This window comes from Triturus cristatus, chromosome 9, assembly GCF_964204655.1.
Source record: "Triturus cristatus chromosome 9, aTriCri1.1, whole genome shotgun sequence".
Taxonomy (NCBI): Eukaryota; Metazoa; Chordata; class Amphibia; order Caudata; family Salamandridae; genus Triturus; species Triturus cristatus.
Genome location: NC_140592.1, coordinates 107,930,057 through 107,954,828, shown reverse-complemented (window position 1 = coordinate 107,954,828; position 24,772 = coordinate 107,930,057). Strand labels below are relative to the sequence as shown.

The window sequence follows — 24,772 nt, the reverse complement described above, 5'->3', positions numbered from 1 at the left end:
AGCCTGACAGCTCCAGCTACCTGAGGCCTGCCCCAGCTCTAGCACCAGTCTCTCTCCTCCCTGAGTGTCGGTAGGGTGGTCTGTGCTCAGGCCATGTCTCTGCTCTCCCTCACAGCATGCATCTCTCTCCCCTGATGACCACCAACTCCCTGACCATCAGCTGTGAGTCCGGCGGCTGGGGCCTGGCCGGGGCCTTGGCGCAGACCCCGGTCTACTGCCTGGTGTATCAGAGCAGTCTGCTGGCCACGGCGGCGGCCCTGGGGGTCTACGGCAGACCCTATTCCTCTGCGCAGGACTACGTCAACTACGGCACCGAGGCGCCCGCTTTCTACTCTATGGGAAGTGTGAGGGGTGCATGCGCGGCTCCGGGCAATGCCATGGGTGTGAGGAGGCAGGGCACGCTCGAGAGAGCCACACAGTGTCCTAAATCTGAGTCTCCTCCAGTACTCACCTGCGGGGCTTGCAGAGGTCGTGCAAATTGCTGCATGCAGACAGGTGCCATCAGATGCCGCACTTTCTTTCACAGACCTGCACCGGTGGAGACAACTGCGCGCCTTTTAATTATAAAAAGCCTGAGGCCCAGCCGGGTGTGCGCATGTGCACCAACCTTGTAATAGAGGCAGTGGCGTGCGCGCAACATTTAATTCATGGAGACTTGAAGAGGCTTGCTTGCTGGCTCCGCTGAGTGTAGGGGCCCCTGGAGTGCGCCCCCCCCCCGCACCACAGGGGCTTGTTACGCCCCGCCTGGAAGGTATGTAGTTGAGGATGGACTTTGCAAAACCTTGGTGATCCCTGTGACTTTCCAGGTCGTGATATTCATTGTTTGGTTGTTATCTGAGGGGCTTCTATGCTGGACGAGGCCGTTTGAAACGGATCTAACCTTTGGCGGCATCGACCGATTGCTTGATAAGGGTCTGGTATTGGGAGCTAGGGTTTAAGGCCAGTGGGAGCCAGGACCAATCTTTAATACTGTTCCCCATAGTCGAACAGGAGCGGTTGCCCCTTTCTACATGTATGATTTGGATTGAACTATTGCTCCTCAAATTCATATTCGGGCCACCTATGGAGCCATTTAAAATGGATCCAGTAGCTAATCGAGTGTTCCTTTTGTTCATGTCGTGGCTCTTCGGCCTGTGGGCCTTGTGTATTGACAAAATGGCAGCTAAGATCTGGGACTGTTGTGCTGGACTGTTGTGCTCAGGCTCCGTTAAGTTTCCTAGGGGACGCTGAGAGGGTGTGTCGTTTGTAACGTGCCATCCATTTATGTGCCTGTAGTATGATCATTAACAGTTGGTTTTTGTAAAGGGCCAAAGTCATCCTGGTTCACCTGGTTATGTTCTGTTTTCCTGTTTTTCTGACACAAGCCAATGCGTGATGGCCCCTTTATGATAACTTTTACCATTTTTTGTTTTGTTTAACTTTTTCAGTTTTTTCTAGTTTTTCCTGGATAGGTATTGACATTCTAAGATTGGGGGTTTTCCTGAGCCATTATCAGAATTAAAGCACAATAGTGATTCAGACTGCAAATTGAGTTTAAAGGCCAAGTCATTGTCGCTAGATGCTCTTTTGAAGCTGGTACTATCATGCCTGCAGGTTTCCTACATTTTTTCTGGTCTAACCTGGTTGTCCTGTAGCCTTAGCTGTGAGGCAGATGTTGGCTGCGAGTCTTCTATACTACTTCTGTTTATTTGATCTCCCATGGGCCCTGATGACTCGTATGAGACTTTTTTCACGTTTGTTTGTAGGGCCTTCCTGCGTGAGGTCAGATTTGGATTTGGTTGGGGAAGGCGGGATATGTTTGTCTGCCTATCAACCTCAAACTTAAGGTCCATGACTAAAGTGCTCAATATTTCTGGGAGCTTTTCCAAGTTCTGCAGTATTGGGCTGCATCCACAGCCATCTTGTTTTACCTTTACATCTGTGTGCGCCTGGGCTCCGCGAATCAGTTTAAAAATTCCAATTTCCAATCCAGAGATCAGACTGGCAACTGTTGCAGTATGTTTATTTGTGTCCAACTTATCTGTGTGCATTATGGCCGCGTTTGCCATTGAGATCAGAGCTTCATTGATGAATGTAAGATGCTTTTTTTTTGAGGCACTGAGCCGGCTTCCATTTCAGTTTTAGGGGAGCCGGGGGTCCGTGGCTCGTTTGCACATAAAAGGAGGCTTGAGATGGTTGACTTAGAACACACTTTAGATGGAGAGCTCTCACTTCTGAGCTCAGCAGGCTCAACTGGCATGAACGAGGCCAGAGGGTCCAGCTGAGGCTTCAAAGGCGTGGTGCAGTTGCCCGTTGTGTCGTCTTAAGAAAGAAAACGCCTCCCTTGCCTCTAAGATAGTGGTGGAGTGAGCTTCCATGGGACCGCTGTCTGGATTTGCGGGCACTGGTGTGCAGTTTACTGGGTTGTTAGGGCAAAGCGGGCCTTGATCAATTGTGATTTCTTGTGCTTGAATGAAATTGCCCTAGACGATTTGCGGGGAAAGTTGAGTGGCGAACTTTGCCACTGAGACGGACCTCCATACGACGTTTCTCCTCCCGGCGTTTAAAAAAAAAAAAAAAACGGAGGACGGACCACAAGTAGGTGCAATTAAGTTTATTCCGCTCGCTTACACCACATCACCAGCATGACTCGTTTCGATCCTCAAGGGATCTTAATCACATGACTCGCTACACGGTGCGTGATTGCTTAAATACATTTTCTACATTATTTTTTTTTGTTTTTTAAAGTGACCAGAGCATTTGAACAACACATGGTTTTCGACCATAGACATAGAAAACATTAATCAATGTTACAAGGGGACCTTCAATGTCAAGTTTAAAAGAAGTATGTTTGAATACATTATTTTGAAATCTTTCAATTTGTCCCTTTAAAATAACATGTAAAATACAAGTACATACAGTATTCAATTGTAACTAAAGGCTGTTATACCGCTACCATGGCATTGTGCAATCTTGCAATCTCATTACTCATGATATTCGCTGGTGTCCAGGTTTAAATACCTATTAGCATCCGCCGTCAATAGCTTGGTCAGATATCAAAGCTATAATTACAGTACTGTTCAATGTAAACAACTCTAATGTAAACCGGATCGACTGGAATGTTCAAAATAGTGCAAAAAACTTATACTGCAAAGTGCTAGTGTTAAAAACAAAACATACTATATGACTAAAATGCAATGAAACACCGTGTGTAAGTGTACGTAGAACTTCTGGAAGTGTGCGGCAGCGTGGACTAATGTCTGGTGTTTACAGGGATATGTTTTACTTTATTGAATTGACTTCTCAGTTAGATTTTTGTTAATATTTGTCTCAGCTGACATAATTGTATGTTATCCTTATTCAGACCATCTCTATGGAAAATTAGAGGCAAGTATATAGATCCTCAGTTTGGTTGAGGACCCCGGGGTGTTTGGTATCGAGGTTTAGAATGTACTTTGTCTCTAATTGTCGTAGGGCTCTCACTCGGTCACCCCCTCTTTTCCTGCTCGGAACACTGTCCATAAGAAAGTATTTTAAGAGTCGGATCTGCATGGTGGTGTTCTCCAGAGTGTCGGGCCACGGGATATGACTGATCTTGATTTTTTTTTTTTATTGTCCTGATGTGGTGGAGTACCCTCTTATGTCCCTGCAGTATAGTACTGCCCACATACCGGAGACTACAAGGCCACTCCAGCACATAAACCACATGGTTCATTTTGCACGTTAGGGCCATGGTAATCGGGATCTCTGTAGGGTTAAAAGGGGTTTTGTAGGAAGTAGCATTGATACCATTTTGGCATGCCTTGCAGGCTTTACATCTGAAGAAACCATGGCGTTGGCTTAACCAAGTACCATTACTTGCACTGTCTAAGTCAATGTGCACCAAGGTATCCTTCATGGAGGGCGCTCTGCTGTAAGTTATAGCAGCTTTTCTTGGTAACATCTGCCCTATAACTGGATCCCCCAATATTATAGGCCAGTTCCTATCTGTTTTTTTTTTATGTTTTTACTCTGCTTATTGTACCCGAATATAAACCTAAATGATCCCTCTTTGTCCTTCATGGTTGCCAATGGCTTACTTTGGTTGTTTAAAAGGGTGTTCCGACTTAACTGATTGTTTTTCTGAATGGCATTGTCTATGCATTTGGGAGAGTATCTCTGAGCCAAAAATCTTGCTTTGCTAGATGCCTGTGCAAGTTTCAGATCGTTATCACTACATATTCTCCTCTACCTTATCATCTCACCAAAAGGTATACTCTGTTACATGCGAGCAGTGCCCACCCTGACCATCTAATTCAGAGTTGGCCGCGGTGGGTTTTCTATGTAGTGTGGTATGAACCTGCCCATTAAGAATATAGATCGCAACATCCAGAAAATGTATAGTTGTGGTACTGGTAGATGCAGTGAACTGCAGATTCAAATTAACATTTAAATTCTGAACGAATGTTTCTACTTCACTTAATGTACCGTGCCATACCACGAATAGTCTATCTAGCTCAACCATGTTATGACATTCTTAGTCATGCTGGTCAAGAATTCGTTACGGAGGACCAGCTCCTCCCACCATCCCATGTGTAGACAGGCATAACTGGGGGAGAAGCTGGCCCCCATCGCCACTCCTCGTTGTTGCTGGTACAGTAAATTTTCGAACATGAACACATTGTTAAGGCAAAACTCCATCATGTTAACTAACATTGCATTATGTTGCTCAAAATCAGAACCTCTACATGAAAGATGGTATCTTAGTGCCTTAAAACCATCCTGGTGCCTAACGGATGTATATAAAGATGTAACATCCAATGTGATTAAAAGGTAGTCATCTTGCCATGCCAGATCTCTGATTTTGGAAAGGTAATCTCCGGTGTCCCTCACGTACGAAGGCAGTTCTTTCACGTGCGTCTGTAGGAAATAGTCCACATATACTGATTTTTTTTTCTAGGAGGCTGTTGCGAGCTGATGTTCTAGCGATGGTTTCGATAAGAGTTTCAAAGCGAGGTGTCTGCTATTTTTCCAGGATTACCAGGGTGGCCAGATTTGCCTTTTTTGTTTGTTTGTTGAAAATAAACTCTTATGTCACTATTTCCATTAAGACTATTACTATTGCCGGTTGCGGTGAGTTCGCTCAAATTTGAGTTTGAATTTGAATTCATAATCTTCGCACTTAGTTGGGGAAGGGTTTGTCGACTGCTCACCCGATGGTTGCCCCTCCCGGGGGGGTCGAACCAGATCTTGCACTTCCTTTACCTGGAGGGTACAACATCTTAGACTTATGACATCTTGCAGATTTATGTTGGCGATAATTGACTTGAAGCTGGACCAAACCGGCATTTCTTGTCTGCATGATTGTTCTATACTCTTGTTCTATACTCTGAGGTCCCGGGTGTTCCAGGTACCCCTGTCCGGCTGTACTGACTGTCCCGGTGTTCCTTATTGCCTGATGGTAGCCTGATGATTGAAGCTGGTATTGGCCTGGTGTTGAAGCTGGTATTGGCCTGGTGGTTAGGTCGTTAGGTGGGGTGAGTCTCTGGGAGAATCTATCCGGCAAGTAACCCAGTCCCGGGCAAAGAAGGCTGGAAGCTTTTGGGGTAAAGTGGGCCGGAGTCTGAGCGGAGAGCAGGGCAGACCGCAAGCTGCACCCAACCTAGTTGGGTCACTTCCGCAGTCTCGCTGGGCTCTACTCTGTGACCGTCAGTAGGGCAGACGCACTCTCCACTCAGCTTTCCACGCCTCGCGCTGCCTCTGGTTGTCTCAGCGCCACCAGCCACGGCGAAGCATGGGAGGGTGGGGGCACCTCGCTCCACGTACTTCGTGTCTAGTCTCTGGTGGCTTCTTCAGCGCTTGGAACGAGCTCTCCCCCGCTGCAAGCGCTTGGTTCAGAGCTCCAAGCTCGAGTGCGGTGCTGCACTGTGGCCAATTAGAGAGGGGGACCCTGTGCGGAGCAGTCGTCTGGACAAACGGCTGGAGGCACTTCAGGCGTCGGGTGCTTCGGGAGCGTTTTTTGGCGTCCTCAGCCTACTCCCACTCTGCTTCTCTGGCTACTGCTTGGCTCCAGTCTTGTTCGAACGAAAGCCTGGACTGAAATCAGCAAACAATCTGGCAGTGCACAATCCATGCATTGCTGGTAAAACTACTATAGAAGTGCAAAATATACTAATAAAAAGCGATGGGGCTTATATATAGTGCAATATAAAGTGATAGCTTGCAGACCATTTTATCTAGTCTTTGATGAACGATGGCAATTTCTTGAGTCTGCGCATTTTTTCACACACGCGTTTTTGCTAACATGGTTTTAAAAAACTGTTGAACCCGGTACATCGAGGTCTGTGTACCCCTATCCCCTGGTATTCCAGTTGGTGTCTCATTAGGTTGCTGTGGGTCCTGATGACTTGTGGCATTAAAAAACCCACAGGTTAACGCCTGGGGTGGTCTCTGAAATAATCCCATGGTGCCTGATCCTTCAGAGCAGAGCCCAGCCAGGGTCTTTTCTGCTGTCATTTCCCTCATTAGATCCATCTTTTCCCCGGCAGGATTTCCATAGGAGCTTCACCTGTATCCACTCACTCTGAGAGACAAATTGGGCCCTCCGGCATTGCTTTGACTTTTGGTATATAATGGATAGTCCTTATGAAATATATCACTCATTCTCCACCACAGTACTAGGAAATACCACTATTGCACACTCCCAGTATTCAGAGTGTTTTTTGGACTGTTAGCCTTTCCGATCTCCCCAGATTCAGGGTATTGACACTCTGCCACCACAACAGCTTCAGCCCTAAAGTCCACCGGGACCATATAGTGTATATTTACGATATATACATACAGCTGTATCCACCCAGAAACCTGCGGGAAACTGCTGTCAGTCTTGTAGGGAAGAGCTTAACCACTGCTAAAGAGAAATTCAGTTTCGAGAATCTGCCTGCACAAAGACTCCCAGCTGGGCAGGACTGGTCCCTCGGGACAACTCCTTGACCAGAAAGGCCCGTCCTTACCTCAGCAAGGAATCTGGTGGCTTCATGCATACTGCTCCGTTTTCTTGGACATTCTCCATCCCATCCTGCTTACTCGCTGTAATCAGCACTTGCGTTACCACTAGCTGCCCATTTTCAGCTCTGGCTCCATGACTGAGGCTACACAGATGGCAGCTGGCTCCCTGTTACCTGCTGTGTGCGTGACCTGACTTGGTGGGGAGAGAAGAGCCTCGCGTGTTCAGTGTCCAGGCATTGGGCTTACTGCCAACCCCAATGTGGAGTCTTGTTGCTGATTGGCTGTTTTAGGAGGTGGGTATGAGATCTGAGCCTGTAGCCTTCCAGGCTACAATTAGAGCACATACCTATTCGAGGGATAGAGAATAGAAATCTGGCTAATCTAAGGAAGCAAGACCCTCTCCCACCAATGGTTGCCTGCTTAATCATTGGGTTTGCTTCTTCAGTTCAAATTGTTTTCTTGTCTCAATTGGCACCTAATAAAAGGCTTGTCGATCTTGCATGGTGAACAAATGTTAGGAAGTGACAGCCAGAACCTAGTATTTGCTCTGAAAAAAATTACTTGGGGATCTAATAGTGGCGATTTATTGGAGGTTGTCTCTGGGTCAAGTTAACCGAAGTCAAGGGCTGTGTAGGAGTGCTATCAGTCCAACACTTCAGGGTCCCTGTTAGCATGATCTGGCCAACTTAATAAGACCAGAACAGTTGTGGCCTTATTGAGGACAAAAGGATTGCTCAGACAGAAGGCCTACAATTGCATGGAATCTTATGTAATGTACTGTATGCGGAAAAGGAGAGCAAGTTTGGAGAGAGGAGTTGGCCGAACGGCTAGGGCACTCTACCTCGGACCTGGCAGACTGGGCAAATCACTAAATCTCCCCTGGCATAACAAAGAATGAATGTGTGTCCTAATGGTCCGTAACTAGTGCTTTGTAAAGCTCTCTGATACCCGATTGGATTTGGGTCAAGTTCGCGCTATATAATACTATGCAAAAAAAAAAGATAAGGATATATTGAAAGTTATACTCCTGTTTTCTAACCCTCGGTTATGGATACCCTAAATAAGGGGTTCGGTGCCCAATTGAGGGTAACAGTGGAATGCCCAAGCACATATTCTTCAAGGTGACTCACATTGGCTTTGTACCCATTATCCACATTTATACATTTGAGACATAAGAATCAGGTGATCAAAGGGCTATTACCTACATTATGTATGTTCACTATATCTTTTGTAATATTGGCATCACCATAATCGACTCTAAATAAAATTTGTTTCATATTGTACAGTTCGATTCAAGAATTGATTTATCCCCACAAATTAGTTTGAGCTAATGTAAAATGGGCTGGTGCTGTGTGGGGGAGATCAAACTGAGTTTCCAGACTTCATTTTACATTCTAGGACTTTCAGGATTGGTTTTGACATTAAAATGCTGCTGTAGTGCTGATAGCTTAATTATTCAGTATTCTGGTCAGTGTGTCCCGTTTCAATCTGAGATTTAAATAAAGAATATTTAGCCTCAAATGAATTATTTAAATTTTTTTGATCTCTACAAAGTATCTCCCGGCTGTCTCAAGAGTGATATTAATGCACGGGCTGTTTTCAAGCATTTAGCCGTTATCTCCCTTTTATGCTCTTTGCAAAACTATTGAGACTTCTTGTTCTTGCTAGTGTATTTCATGTCAGTCAGTTGTATTATGAACTGAAAGTGCTAATTGCTTGTTTACACTTGATAGGACTATTGATGGTAGCAAGGAAACGAGTGGTGTTAGTGATCGACTTGACCCATTTCTTTGATCTTCTAGATCAGGGCTTTCCAACCTTTTCTGTAGTAAGACCTACTTACGTTCCATGAAAATCTTCCCACGCTACTAATGTTCTCAGTGTTGTAAAAGTGACCACATCAAGAGTACATTGGTGACCATGTCATTCAAGACTATCAGCAGTGATCACCTCAATGAATCAAGCAGCGTTGCTTTCAGTAATATAAAAAAGGCTTGATTAATTTGCAGTACCTCTGCAAGAGTAATAAATAACAGCTGCAGAGAAATGCCCTTGGCACCAAGGTAATGAGTCTCCCCAATGCTCCGATTTATCACTCAAATACTTTTATATATTTCGTGGATTTGAAAAATTAATGTGCACCCTAAAGGGTATACTGACGTAGAAATAACATGTTTATCATTACCCAGCTCAATGGTTGGTTTGGTAGAATTGGAAATTTTATTGGAAATTCAAGCATTTTTCTCTAAACTAAAGCTAATGAGTTCTGATAATACGTACATTTTATCTTTAATACTTTTTCAATTGTAGTGTGTATGCGTGTATATGTATGTTAATTCAATCCAGCAGAAACGTCCAATTTAGTACGCGGGCTGCACACAGGGGAGCTATTTGTTGGAGAAGCATGTTCTAGATTTTCCATTTATAATCTGTTAGAGAGAGGGAAACTGAATTCTAAATCGATTTTACCAGTCTGCACGAGCTCTGTTTTAAGAGAACCACATTTGGTGATTAGTGAATCCAAGCCTTTGTGTATAGGGTGAAGAACCCATTTCACCAGGATGGTCATGGTGAAAGCGATTATTAGCTGAGCAAACATTTGTGTTTTTACTCCAGTGTAAGTTGAAATACCTAAGGAATGAATATATTGTTTTGAGTTGTAGGTAGACTGAATTGTAACTCTTTCCATCAGATAAGTTAATGCCACTTGAGCAGCAGGTAGGCGATAAACAAGATACTTTGATTTTCTGTGGATGATTGCCACTCCCCTCCACCCCCCCCAAAATTTTACAAACCTTATGTCGAATTGAATAGACTATGGCACAAGTAATGCCATATCTTTCTGGGAGGTTTCATTCAGCCAGATTTCTTTTAGAAGTAGCAATTAAGGATGTTTTGATTTGAATACCCCTGCTATTGATGCAGTGTTGTGCTGTAGAGTGTCAATTATGTAAAAGACAAATCTGAAAGAAACCAGTTTAGTGTTGGATTCCTTACCTTAGAATATCCCCAGGTGTCAGACTGGATCCGGAAAGTTTTTGCTAGCAGTACCTCTGCGTCAGTTGGTGGCGTTGTGCGGCTCCACGTCCGTCGCTGGTGTTGTATGCGCCGAGATGTCACAGACTACTTAGGCGCCACCCATGCGCGCTGACGTCAGTTCTTTCTTTTTCCGCACCAGTAAGCGCAGATCCGGTTAGAGCATGTACCTTAGTCACTTTTTGACTATCTTTTTGAGACTTTTGTCTCCTGTAAGTTTGAGTCTACTCTGGTGCACGTAGGGATGCCTGGTTTTAAGTCTTGTGGGGCCTGCCGTCGCAATATGCTGGTGGTGGACCCCCATGACGTCTGTCTCTACTGCCTGGAGACCACGACTCCCGGTCCTATATGGACTGTCTGACCATGGCCCCAAAGGCCTTGAGGGAGCAGCGCTGGAAGCAGCTTGAGGTCTGTCGCTCGTCCCAGCGCCGTTCAGGGGCGGCTCCAGAGAACGCTCGCGGGGCCACTAGCATCGCTCCTCGGGCTCCAAGTCTTCACCCTCTGATTCGGGTGAGACGACACAAGTCAAAGCGTTGTTGCTCTGATGTCCCTCCGTCGGTCCCCGGATGCGGACGAGGGGGACAGGGGTTCAGCCCCTGCAGCGCCTTTGGAGCCTGGGAGTCCCGCGGCCTACCCTCCAGGTGGTTATCCGGGTCTGTTGGCGAATCCTGCACAGATGCAAGAATTTCTTGCCACCATGGACCGCCTGTTTAGGCCTTGGGCTCCTGCCAGCGTGTCCTTGGGCCCCACGGTCCCGTGTCAGGATCCTGTCAGCCTGCTGGCTCTGGCCACGGCGCCACAAGGTCCCACGCTGCCGGCTCCAGCCACAGTGGATGCCATTTGTTCCGCCCCTGCCCAGGTTCCAGGACAATTTTGTCCCTACCTGGGATCAGCATTGGGACACGGCGCCTGTTTGTCCCCGTCCGGCGCCGTTCATTCCTTCCCTGGTCACTGCCCTGCCGCCAGTCTGTACCACATACGGCGAAGGTGGAGGACAACTGGGAGGGGTCCGAGGACCCTTTTGCTAGTAAGTGTGGCCCTGAGCAGGACTGGGCGGACAACTTGGAGGAGGCCGGCGGCCTTGATGTCTCCTCTGATCTGGGATATGCCTCTCCTCCGCCTACCATGGAGGACGCTTCTTACACGGTGGGACTTTGTTGGGCAGCTGAGGTCCTCAACCTTGATCTCCCTACGGTGGCCCTAAAAACGAATCTCCTCACTGAGGTGCTCCAGACAGCGTCCACATCGTCGGAGCCCCTACTGCCATTTAATCACTCCCTCACTGACGTCTTACTGGGCACTTGGTCGCGGCCAGCCACAGGGGCCCCTGTGAATAAGAACATCACCAGTTTATCGCCCGGCACCGGGTGACCCTGCCTTTCTGACCACTCATCCTACACCCGAGAGCCTGGTCATCCGAGCTTCGACGTCCCAGAGTGCCTTTCCCACGGCTCCGCCGGATAAGGACTCTAAGAAGCTGGAGCAGTTTGGCAAGCGATTGTTCTCTTTGGCCAGCTTAGGGCTGCAGTCGGTGAACACCGCCTAACTATTGTGCCGCTATTCCCACGCGGTGTGGGATATAGTTGCACAGGTGTTGCCTCAGTGTCCTGAAGAGACCCTAGCTGTGCTGTCCCAAGCTGTTGCCGAGGGTAAAGATGTGGCGAAGTTCGCCATTTGGTGTGGTTTGGACACTGCAGACTCACCAGGTAGAGCAATTGCTACAACTGTGGCGCTTTGTCGCCACGCCTTGTTGAGATCTACCGGGTCCTCGCCTTATGTCCAAAGCTTACTCATGGACATGCCATTTTATGGCACTCGCCTGTTTGGCAATAAAGACGACAGTGTGCTGGAGCGTTTTTAAGGACTCGCGGTCCACGGCCAAGTCCTTGGGTCTTTCCACGAAAAGCCCAGCCACTCCTGGTTTTCATTCCTTTCATGGCCACGGAAGGGGGTGCCCAGGCACGTTCCTTCAGCAAACCTGTGCAGGCCCAGCCTATGTGCGGCTGTGGTTTCTGCAGGGGCGGGTCTGAGAAACAGTGTGGGGGGTCAGTCCACCTCTGTCCCCCTCTGCTTCTACCTCCAAACCTTCCTAATCTGAGCTTTGGGGGGCACCCCACGCTAGTGGGTGGCAGGATCCGCCATCACCTCCCCCACTGCCATGCTATCACATCGGACAAGTGGGTGTTGCAGATCATCCGCAAGAGTTACTCCCTTCCCTTTCAGTCCACTCCTCCAGTCATGCCACCTCAGTACCGCCGCATGTCGGTGGAACACTTGGCACTTCTCCAGCAGGAAGTCACGGCCCTCTTGGCCAAGGGGGCCATAGAGTGCGTTCCTGGGCCAGAAGTGGCTGTAATTCCCACTACTTTCTGGTCCCCAAGAAGGACAAAGGGGGTCTGTGTCCCATCTTGGACCTCCAACGTCAACCGCTTCCTCCGGAAGGAGAAGCTCAAGATGTTGACTTTGGCTCAGGTCTTGTCTGCTCTCGAGCCAGGAGACTGGATGGTAGCGTTAGACTTGCAGGACGCCTATTTTCATGTTTCCGGCCGGCCCACCGGCGTTACCTGCGGTTCATGGTAGGCCACGAGCACTTTCAGTTTACTGTGCTCCCCTTTGGCCTTACCCGCGCCCCTCGGGTGTTCACAAAAGTGATGGAGGTGGTCGCAGCTCATCTGCGCAGATCGGGGATCTCACTCTTCCCCTATCTAGATGACTGGTTGTTAAAGGTGGGCTCGCCCCAAACGGTCGTCTCCCACCTCCAGACTACAGCCGACCTCCTGCATATGCTGGGGTTTTCCATCAATGTACCAAAGTCACACCTGAATCCCTCTCAGAAGCCCCAATTCATCAGAGCGGTTCTGGATTCGGCGCCGTTTCGGGTCTATCCTCCCGAACAGCGGATCCGGGATACCCAGGATATGATTCCGATCTTTCAGCCTCTATCCCCGGGTTTGTCAGGATGGCCCTCTGGCTCCTGGGCCTGATGGCCTCCTGCATCCTGCTAGTGCAACATGCCAGATGGCATATGCGGGCTCTGCAGTGGGACCTGAAGTTTCAGTGGGCACAGCATCATGGCAACCTGTCCGATCACGTCCTGATCTCGGAGGGCACTGCATGTCAATTGGAGTGGTGGCTCACCAATCGCGATTCGGTAAATGGCAGATCCCTCTCCCTTCCCCAACCGGAGCTCACAGTGGTGACTGATGCGTCCCTCCTGGGATGTGGTGGCCACATGGGAGAGGCGGAGATCAGGGGCCTCTGATCTTCGGCAGAGTCCCGGCTCCATATCTACCTTCTGGAGCTGCGGGCGATCAGACTTGCTCTGAAAGCCTTCCTTCCCTCTGTCCGGGGATGGGTAGTGCAGGTGTTCAGAGACAACACCACCGCCATGTGGTATTGCAACAAACCGGGTGGGGTGGGGTCGTGGACCCTATGTCAGGAGGCTCTGCGCCTCTGGACATGGCTGGAACATCGAGGCATGTCTGGTGGTTCAACACCTGGCAGGCTCCCTGAACGCCAGGGCGGACGAACTCCGCCGCAGATGCATGTTGGATCACGAATGGCGCCTGACCTCGGACGTGGTGCAAGGTCTTTCTGCAGTGGGGAGAGCCTTGGTTAGATCTATTCGCCACCGAAGAGAATGCGCAATGTCATCAATTCTGCACGTTGGAATTTCCAAGGCGGCACTCACTCGGAGATGCTTTTCGTCGCGAGTGGAGTTGTGGTCTGTTAGCCTTTCCGCCTATACCACTTCTGCCCAGAGTGCTGAGGAAGATCAGGCGCGACTGGGACTAAGTCATTCTTGTGGCTCCGGATTGGGCAAGAAGAGTATGGTATCCCGAGCTACTCAGACTGGCAATCTGTCCTCCGATCTGACTGCCTCTTTGGGAGGATCTTCTGACGCAGCAGCAGGGGGACGGTCCTTCACCCAAACCTGTCCAGCCTCCACCTCCATGCGTGGAGATTGAGCGGCGACAGTTGACAGCTTTTGACATTCCTGCCGAAGTCTGTGATGTTATTTTGGCAGCCAGGCTTCCCTCCACTAAAACGGTATACGCCTGCAGGTGGAATACATTTGTTGCATGGTGCACAGCGAAGGCTGTGGATCCCCTTTCTGCCCCTCTTTCAGAAGTTCTTCTGTTACTCCTTTCTCTGGCCCAGCAGGGCTCTGCTCTGGGCACTATTAAGGGCTATCTCTTGGCCATTTCCGCCTTTTTAAGTCTTCCAGATCAGCCTTCTCTTTTCAAGTCATCTGTTAGTCTTGAAAGGCATTACACACACATTCCCTCCGGTCCCCTTTATAATGCCTCAATGGGACTTGAATCTTGTGTTGACTTAATTGATGTGCGCTCCCTTTGAGCCGCTTCACAACTGTCCTTTACGTCTTGTCACCTTAAAGACTGCTTTCCTGGTTGCTATCACCTCTGATAGAAGAGTGAGTGAGCTCCAGGCTCATTCTTCTAAACCTCCTTTCCTTTCTGTTCATCCGGACAAGGTGGTGTTAAGGACCCATCCTTTTCTGCTCAAGGTTGTCATGCCCGTCCACATTGCGCAGACCATTACTTTGCCCACCTTCTTTCCGCCTCTGCATCCTTTGAAAGCGGAAGAAAGGCTCCACCGTCTGGACCCAAAACGTGCGCTCTCGTTCTATCTGAAGCGCACACAACCGTTCCGGGTGGATGATCAACTCTTTGTAGGCTACATGGGCGCCAAGAAAGGTCGGGCTGTGCACAAACGAACCGTCTCTTGGTGGGTCGTTCTGTGTATTAAAGCCTGTTATTCCTTGGCTAAAAAGGAGCCTCTTGTGGGGCTGCGTGCCCATTCTACTCGGACGACAGCAGCCACTACCGCTCTGGGACTGGGAGTTCCTTTGCAAGATATCTGTCAGGCAGCACGTTGTCCTCGCTGCATACCTTTACCAAGCATTATTGCCTTGACAGCCAAGTCTGGAGAGACTGCTTCTTTGGCCGTTCTGTTCTCTGGGATTTTCTGGTGTGATCTTAGTTCGCAGACCCACCACCGGGGTTGGTATTGCTGTTGCTATTCTAAGGTAAGGAATGTAACACTAACGTGTTTCTTTCAGATGAACAAGTTACTTACCTTCGGTAACTATATATCTGTAAGAAACAGGGATAATTGCCTATTTTTAGAAGGTGCTTATGTAATTGGAATATTTTTAACTTGCCTGCAGATCCTCACCTACTGAATATCCCTGGGTGCTAGACTGAATCTGGCAACTTGCATCATAGATTTTCTCTTCCGGGAGGTGGTTTTGGCTCCATCTCTGTGCAGAAAATGGCACCGGTGTCAATATTGCCCTATTGCGTGACCCCAGGGCGTTGACATCAGTTACCCTTTTTTTCCTGTGCCCTTGGACCCTGAGCTGCTAGCTGTGATTGCTTCTCTGAGTTTCTTAAAGTTATCAGTGCAATAATTAGGGTTGTACCTCCACAAAAAAATTAGGCCTGAAGCTATTCTGCTTCTGCAAATAACAGATAAAGTGCCTGTGCTGAATCAGGACTCTGTCTTGCAACAAATAGTGTCATGCACACAGAGGCTATTGAGGATTGAAAGCTGAACATTTTATGGTTTGTGCATGCGGCAAGCATCTGAATCCCCACAGTAAAGGTCAACCGCAGTCATGTTCCCTAGTCTTCACACCAGAACAGGACAAATCACAAGAGGGGGAGTAAAGACTGACACTCCTATACCTTTCTTTCGAGGTCACAAAGTAGGTCACCTCGGCACTCTTTTTGGGAAGGACTACTTGAGGACATGACTTTGCCTGAAGAGCCCCTTCTGTCACCATCGCTGACTCCTGCCCAGGGCTTAGGTTGGGCCTACTGTTGGCTTCCTTTTGCCTCTATGATCAAAACAAGCCCATTTGTCGTTCTTGGTGTCAGATCTTTCATGCCATGATGGCATGGTTTAGGGAAGTGATGGTCCCTCTAGTGCGCTACCAGGTCCCATGGGACTGCCTGAGGCTCCATTTGGATTTCCACTGGCCGGTCCATACTGTTTTTTAGTCCCAAAGCAGCCTCTCATGGAACACTTCCAGAGCAGAGATCCTCACTAGTGACTGCTCCACTGGCACAGACAGCACTTCAGCGACGCCTCCCCACAGCCCCCATCACCAGTACCTCCTAGGGTACAGCTGTCAAAGGTCTAGGTAAATCTTAGTCTATGAAATGAACCCAAAGGCTAATGGAAGAGGCCAGATACAGAGGGGAATCACAACCTGAGGCTACACTGCACGAATTAAACCTTAGAGGGTATATTTGGATCCTATTCAGACCATATCCAGATGCCTGAAGGGATCACTGATGATCAAACAAATTTGTGAGGAATGCTTGCAATAGCCTAACTGCTGGCAATCGGTTGGGGTAGCACCCCAAGCCATTGTTCTTAAGCCCACTATGCCATTTCACATCAGACCTCGCTGTATGCAGATCAGTCTTGCTCCTGCTCCAATAGCAACTGTCCAGTCTGCAGTGACAAGTCATCTCTGAACTGGAGCACCAAGAATCGAAGATTGGTTTTGTTCTAGTTGTGCCTGTTCAAAGGTGCAGCTTTGAGTGACGTAATGAGCATGGGACCCACATCTAGGCATTCCATCAAAGTGATGAGAATAATGCTTGCAAGTAGTCTAACCACTGGCAATCGCTCTGGGTAGCATTCCAATCATTGTTCTTTAGCCTCCTCAGATTAGACCCTACCATATTCTAATACGTTTTAGTGCTGCTTCAAGAGGAAGACTTTGTTTTTTGCAGACGACAGCAGTGAGGCAGCCAACTTGATTCCCCCTTTCTCTTCAGGCACTGCTAACTTCTTGGCAAAGAATTTCTCTAACACTTGTTACGTGGAAATTCCAAAATTACACCTCTTTGCATAATTCTGCACCATGTTCTGTAAACCTTTACAGTGAAGGGCACAGTGTGGTAATTTTCAGTTCACATTTACAGCGAATGCACAGGAATTAAGAAGCTGTTTGCGGTGCTTGTGTTAAAATGTATCGTAGTGCGAAAAATAAGATGCATTTTTTGCTAAATTGTAGCACAGAATGACAGATTTGTACTTAACATAATTATGTGCAAATAGGTTTAATTTTGACATAATTACATCTAATTACGTGAAAGCAAAGTACTTACATTTTACACACCCCTACTTCAGACCCACAACCTGAGTAAAGATGCTGGTGTTGTGCCTATTCAGAAGGTAAATATTCTGCGCTCAAAAGTACCCATTCAAAGAAAGTTAGTTGCCTGCGGTAAATGATATTTTTGGTAAATATTGTTTCTATCTGCAGATTACTGATCCTGCCCATCTCCCTGTCCTGAAGGATGGCCTTATGCCACTAGTAATAAGGAACCAAGTTAATTTTTTGCACTGCACTTTTATAAACTTTTATGCTTGATCTGTCATTCATTCTCCTAATCTGGCTGAAAGGGCTTGGAAAAGGATGAGTAACTCGTGTGCAATCCGGTGTGCAGCTATATGGCTCTAGTGATGTCATACATCCGGCGCAGGGATGGAGCCAACACCATGTCATGATGGACAATAGCTGTGACAAGTTTCCTGATCCATTAGGCTGGACTGGGGAATCAAAATCACTGGTAGAAATTCTGAAACCAGCCCCACTGCCTTGATCTCCTTGCACAATCTATCAATCCATCGATTCTCTCTTGCTCTTCTCTTTGATTGCTTTCTCTCTACCTTTAGCCCTCTTGAGCCACCTTGTACCTACTACAAATAAGCTCATTGAACTGGCGAAAGTGACAGTTAACAGGAGCTGCTCTCTGAAATGGCCTTTAATGACACTAGCCAACTGGGGCAATGCCGGGTGGAATAAAATGTCTGTCCGGCCCTCATCTGAGGACAGCGCTTTAAGTGGGCCGGTTCTGTCGGGTCTGAGCACCTGCATTTATTTTCAGGGGGCCTTGAAACTGGTCTCTATCGAGCTCTATTTTCAGGCCTCGCAGAGGTAGTCAGTTTTCTTTCTTTTTTTTCTTGTACCAAACTTATTTTGCTCTAGCTGGAATTGCCAGGCTAGATCCTGAGTATCCTTTTAGGCCAAAAAGTCCTCTTTAATGACTTTTCAGGCACCTATCTCAGTCATTCAAGCTTTGTTTGTTGGGTAACTTACCTAGAACTAAGGATAATAAAGAAAACGTGTAATTTCATAGATTTAGCGCCTTATTTTTTGCAAGCTTAAGATTGCGAACCTGCCTCCAAACACACACGCCCTAGTACTTCACAGGTCTTTAAAAGAGCATTTGCTTGTTTGAGGCTTTGTTGTTTTAAACCCCTTTGTAGAGCCCCTGCAGCTCCACTCTGCCTATTGCTTGAAGGATTAGCCCTCCCCCGAAATGTTTTCTTAGCCCCCCCCCCCCCCCCCACCCCCCCCCCCCTCGAAATTTGGCTCTACTTGCGCCTCTGGGGAGGGTGTATGGCGTTATCCACACATAGGTATATTTAGGCCATGCCCCTACTTGGATAGGCCACACCCCTTTGATAGGTTTGCCCCGCCCCTTTTAGAGCACCCCCAGTTTTTTCCCACTTAAAGCCCTGCCTGGGAATATTCATAAGGTTAGGAATCAGCAGCTAAATAAGCATCCGCCAGAAAGACAGTTACCAAAGGTAGGAAACTTTTTATTTGCTCATTAAACACTCAAATGTTGGAGTAGGTTTCTAACTTCTTACAAGCCTCATCAGTAAGTTTGACTTTTGCATGGCTGTTTTGGGCGTGTTTCATGTAATATTCAACATGGTTGCCATCATGGTCGATTTCATTTCTAAGAAATAGTGCTCCTTCCATTTATATTCAGCCTCAAATGTTTCACCCCACATGTTAGATGTGGTAACATTCGCCCAGCATTTGGGTGTAACCATACTTGAAAAAATTAATTCAAATTGAATGTATTGGCTCTTTTATTGTAACCATGCATAAGTGGTCTGAGGATGAAACACTGTCCCCGGGGCATAGCACAGGAGCTTGCTTGAGCAGGTGCTTAAAAAAAGTGGTATGGAAACCACTTCAGATTTTGGCAAGTGTGACCGAGTTGAATGATTCCATGGATCTTTGCTTATGTCCTGTGTCAAATGTTTATTTTGATAAAAGAAACAATAATAAAGTTATACAGTTTTTAAACGCACTAAAGTTAGTCCCCAGGCTCTAGCTCAATTTGCTGCTCTCTGGTCAATTAGGACCGTGCTAACTATATTTTCAGTGTTTTCTCAAATGCCCTTCCAAGAGTAACTTCAGCAAAGGGTTAAAGCTGCTGAATGAAGACATACTCCAGCAACTTCGTCAGATCGGTTTTTAGAATCCGAGTTTTGGGAGTCTTCCGAAAGACTTTTCCATATAGGTGCGAGGGAGGACATGCCAATGGTTTGGGGGCTTGTGGATGAAGCATTGAAAATATTGATACTTTCAGAGCACTGAACATTTAGGAGCTAGTGCCGTGTTCACAAGTCAGTTGAGCATGTACAGGTTCTCTAGTTTTTTGTTAAAAACCGAGAAAAGAAAATGGGAAATTTGATTCATGAGTCCGACTTTTGTATCTTGGAACAGTTTATGGTCGGTGTCAATACCTTGTGTGCGACATGGTGCATGCTTATTTTTTGCAGCTAGTGAAACATGTTGGATCCAGTGTATGTTAAGTCACTACCAGCGTTTGAGAAACCTGCTCCTATGTGGAAAATCTGGGAGACGTAATACTGCGGCCTGGAGAGGCTATAGGTGAAACTGATACTGTTTTTTAGCCCACTTGTGATTTTGCCTGACCTTTTTATACCAACCTGTCCAATCTGGTCAAAACGCTGAGCTCTCCACATCTACCACATGGCTGTAAAGGTTTGTTGGCTACTTTTTAGGCATGACCTCACAGGTCTTTTTTGTGAACCTGGCAGAGGCCACCCACCACCCTTTGTCCCAGTCAGAATTAAATGTTTTAACACACCCAGGAAACTGTAGACCGCTCTTGTTGAAGTGGTTGCTTTACTGGTTGTGATCTGCTCTCCATACACAACCTCCCAGAAAACAAATATTTTGGATTTCTAAAATGATATCGGTTTGGCTTTGGGGGACTCTTGTTCCCACTTCTAAGTTGGGGATGTATAACAGTAACATGAATAATTAAGGAATGGTGTGGATCTTTCTCTGCTTCAAAGACTTCAAAGTGTATGTCACAGAATGAATGCGATGGGGCTTGTGGCTGTGATGAACTCCAGCCACCTCTCTCAAGTAGACATATTTTGAACTTTAAGTCACTTGGGAGTTGAGTATATTTCTCATTTTTCTGCTAAGCCCATCATGGTCTCAAATTTCATGGATTCTTCCAAACGTTTGTTTTTTTGCAACTCATCCAAATGATTCTACATATCTAAGTGATATCTGCTCTCACTAACCACGGATTCAAGAGAACCTTGTCCTAACAAACTTCTGCAGTTTGTTCCCAATCTTCCCCCTCAACCATGCCTTCAAAGTAACTGTGCAAGGCTGCATGTTTTATTCGTTGAGCTTGTATATACTAAAAAAATGAAATATTCTGGCTGTTGGCTACACATCTTGCAGCTTGTCTATTAGTTCTGGTAAAGCTCTTTGACAAAAAGTAGTGGAGATTTGTTCCATTTATTCTACGTACATAGAACTTGCTTATCGCCCGTTACAACATTCTTCTGGAGTTTCCATTCTTACCACAGTATGGTGACTAGAGTACAACATACTAACAATGTTTGGTTTATCTTGGCAACTGGCAAGGGGTGTGTAGGCTCCATTAAGTGGACTGAGTTTGCTATAGTTTGTTAAAATGTAAATTAGCCCTCCATACCCTTCTCCACATAGAGGGCGGTGTCTTGCTTGTTGGGTGTTGGTATGTTTCCCCTTAGGTGGGAAGAGTTTTTCCTGTTGGTCAGTAAGGTCCCCTTTTTCCTGGCGTAGGTGCACGAAACAGTGAGGGTAATTATCCAGAGATAGCCATCCAAGTAAAGAGTGCTTTGAGGAGTCTTCTGGATAATATTAACTAGAAAGTAGCATGATGGATGACCTTATGACTGTAAATCTGTGGTAGACTGTAGACCCATCTGATTGCATCTATTTTGCTCACCTCAGGAGCCGAACGTCAAGGCCATGTTCACTTCTTAGTCTTTGACAGAGGCATAAACGAAGGACCTTTGTCTTTGAAAGCAGGGCAGGGATTGACCATGCCACAGTTAATGAAGTGCATCAGTCCAATCCTAGACCCTGTGTGTGTGTGGTGGGACTTCAATTAATAATTGAGCAATAAACTGTATTGCTGTTTGTAGGGCTAAAATAACCATGGTGGTGATTCTAGTATGATCCTTTACCACCCACTGCTCCCAAATTATCATGCAATTGAATAATGTAGTTAGTAGTTTTCGGAGTGAATGAATGTTTCATCATTGATCTAAATTGAATTTTATTTGCTTCTCTGCATGTGACACATTTTGCATCCGGGATGCTACATGATGACTTAGCTACTGCCTCTGTTGATAAATGCAGGCTCCACAGGGTGCTTCATGAAATGTCCTTCCTTCCAGGAAGGCGACAGCATGGAATTGTATTAGAAAGCAGCAAATTAAGCACTCAAGCTGGCAGGCTGCCTCCCAGTTTACTGCTGATGGTTTGGTTTTTAGTTTTACCGTTTGGAGAAAACAGCAAGTGTTCTATTAAAATGACTTTATAGCTTTGTGTCCATGCTTGAAACTCAATGGGTTAAAGTGAAGGGAGCAGGCAGTAAGATTGGCATATCTGCCATTTTCCTACCCCCTTAATACGAAGATGTGTCTTGGCCCAGAGGAACCGGTGGTTGCATAGTGCAGGCCTCTTCAGGCACCCAGCAACAGTAGGTTGCTGTAATTGCGCTTCATGCGCATGCAGATAATTGTGGAATCCATTTATTATTGGACGACCAACCATACTATATTGCTTAAGAGGAGTAGTCTGGCTCAAATTAGAAATATACAGTATAAATGTGCCAAATTGCTCCCCTGCTGCCAGGACCTCATTTTTTAGGTCTCGCCTGAGCCAGCGCTTTAGCGCTGCTCTCGCGAGAGCTTTTGTAAACGGGGGATTTGGAAGTGAAAACTAGTGGTTTCAGGCCGCCAACTAAAGTGCATATGCACCGGGCGCGCGCACCATTTGACAGCCTGCGTGTAAATTTCGCGGCCGCTTTGATGTTCAGTGAGCCGCGCGGCCACTGAACATCAAAGCGGCCGCAAAAGTGCTCACCATTTGCAGCCTGTGTGCCTCTCTCCCATACCCCCTCCCTTATCCCACTTCCTGCTTGTTATTTGCAAACTTTCGAGAATCTTCGTTTTAAGTGTTAAGGGAACGTGTGTGCGCTTTGGAAAGAGCGTTTATTTATATTCTTATGAAGTTGAAGCACGATACACATAAAACAAATGCAGCGTGCTTCTACTTTTTGTGCTAATACAGTCACCTTATCTTTCCTTTCTGTCGTTTCCTATAGTTCTGGCTTTCCCCCTCCCTCTTCGCAATAGGAGCCCACAAACACCCCCCACCCTCCAAACACAGCTGTGGGTTTCTTAGTACATGTGGGAGAGCTGACGCCTAAACTTTGGATAGGAAATATACCGTCGCAACAAATTAAACAATGGAAACAAAATTACAAATGCGAGCATACTTCACACTAAAAGAGCTGCTGTGTGAATTTAGTTTAGTAGTATTATTATTTCCATGCTGCCAAAGACGGGGCGTGTGTTTTCTATTCAGTGTTCCTCATCTGTGCTTATCTTTCAGCTGATAAAACAACTTGGCAATAACATTAACAATATAGTGTGTGTGAAAAAGACCTCAAAAGATCTCATAGGATTAGCAAACGTGATAATATAGTACGCAAAGTGGAAAATAATATTTCATAAATTAGGAAGTAGTGGTGGCTGAAGCTAAGTATTGGCTGCGCTTTCAAGCCTGTGCAGGCTTTAGCTTTTCAAATTCTCAGAACAGTAACTATTTCGACACATCTGCTTTTTTTCTTTCAAAATACAACAGACACTATTTGGCAATTTAAAGTACAGTTGCAACTAAGGAGCGGGGCATGTCTATCCTCTCCTCTTTTAAATAGTCCAGTGTTTGAATGCATGTTATGTAGACATTTAGATTTACTTGATGCACATTCTATTCAGGTTGTGTAAAGTCAGCAGTTTATCCTTTCCTGGTCGATCAACTGATTACTCTTCAGTTAAAGGGTAACATTCACTGCTTGTCGACTCCATAGCTTAAAGACATTGCAAAACCAATAGCTCTGGCTAAACACTTATAAAGTCCTACCAGCGAGACCTATTGGCTATGCCAATGCTTGTACTCCCATGCTGCCAGGACCTAATTGTTCTACATTGCAAGACCACTGTGAACTCTGCGTTACCTAGTGATGATACATGCTGGACCCTAGGTAATTTGAGGTAGTGGTCGAAATTGAAATAATCGAAACCACCTCTGGAAGGTTGCTTATGTGTTCTGATGACATTTCACTACTAACCTAGTACTCTGGACAGACTACTAAGCATTCCTAGCATGCCAGGAATTGTACGTTTTTCACAGTGCATGTTACAGTAGCAATTGTAGTCGGACGGCAAGCCTTCTTTCACTTTTTTAATACACCAGTTCAGCAAATGTAATTTGAGTTTGGTGGTTGATTTTACAATGTCTTTACTCTGGCTGCGACTTTCTCTCATCAGGTTGTGATTGGAGACAAAGTGGTTCTTAACCCTGTGAATGCAGGCCAACCTCTCCATGCAAGTAGTCACCAGCTGGTGGACAACCCGGGCTGTAACGAGGTGAGAGGAACATTTCACTGCTTAGACATTTGCTTTCATTCAGTTGGTATAAAAATGTTTGAGGATTTACCATTTTTTATTTTCTCATGTTAGAAAATATTTCAACTGTAAATGTACTTGAAGCTGCAGATCCAAAGCATGCATGTCTAACTCTAGGAATGTCCAAATCCATGTGTAGTGCCTTTATATGTTGAAGTGTTGCCCCTTTGTTTCATGGTTTCATTTTATCTTTGTGCTGTACACCTTTGAGAAACACACAATCCAGCATGTCAGCCTTAGGTCCAATCTGTAGCAGAATCACCCACGCCTGCTCATATTATAAAGAAAGCTCTTTGGCCAGCATAACTATCAAGAGTTGGTAAATTCTTAGGCACCCCTCCCAACCGCTGCTTCATATACCCGCACTTTGACAACCCACTCCATCTGGTACCTCCTCTAAAACAATCTGCAGTATGCACCCTCCACCTCTTCACCCCGTTTAAACTTTGTAGCTGTTCCTTCCTGCCTTACCTGACCAATTGGGGAGACGATGTGGCCTTAAGGCTAGAGGGCCGACCTAGATGCTGGGAAACTGGGTTCAAGTTTCGACAGGGACGTTAACATCCTGTGATTCTGGGCAAATCACTTAATCTCCCCGAGCCTAACAAAAATGAATGTGTCCTTGTATAACGCAACTGGTTCTCATGTAAAGCGCTCTGATAACCTGAAACCTTCGGGTCAAGTTCGCGCTACATAAAACTCCAGAAAAAAAAATAGAAGTCCTTTTACACCCTGTAGCCCCTCTAGCTTCCTCTCTCCCTTATTACTCTGCATTATAATTATCTCCACACTATGCAACCCTTCAATGTTTTGTACATGTTTGTGCTCAAAATCCCATGTATTCCTATATGGCACTAAATTCAGAGTGAGGCACATTGACTGGGCACTTTAGTCTTGAGGTGTTTGTACTGTAAGC

General features: G+C 46.4%; 1 protein-coding gene across 5 annotated transcripts in view; it reads left to right on the top strand.

Moving 5' to 3' along the window:
- Positions 1 to 24,772, top strand: part of ITPR1 (inositol 1,4,5-trisphosphate receptor type 1) — a 1,957,366-nt gene that overhangs the window by 536,020 nt on the left and 1,396,574 nt on the right. For all 5 annotated transcript variants that reach the window (XM_085624511.1, XM_085624509.1, XM_085624508.1 and 2 more), the window contains one exon: positions 23,719 to 23,817. In XM_085624511.1, coding sequence (XP_085480637.1) covers positions 23,719 to 23,817 — 99 coding nt within the window. The remainder of the gene's footprint in view (positions 1 to 23,718; positions 23,818 to 24,772) is intronic.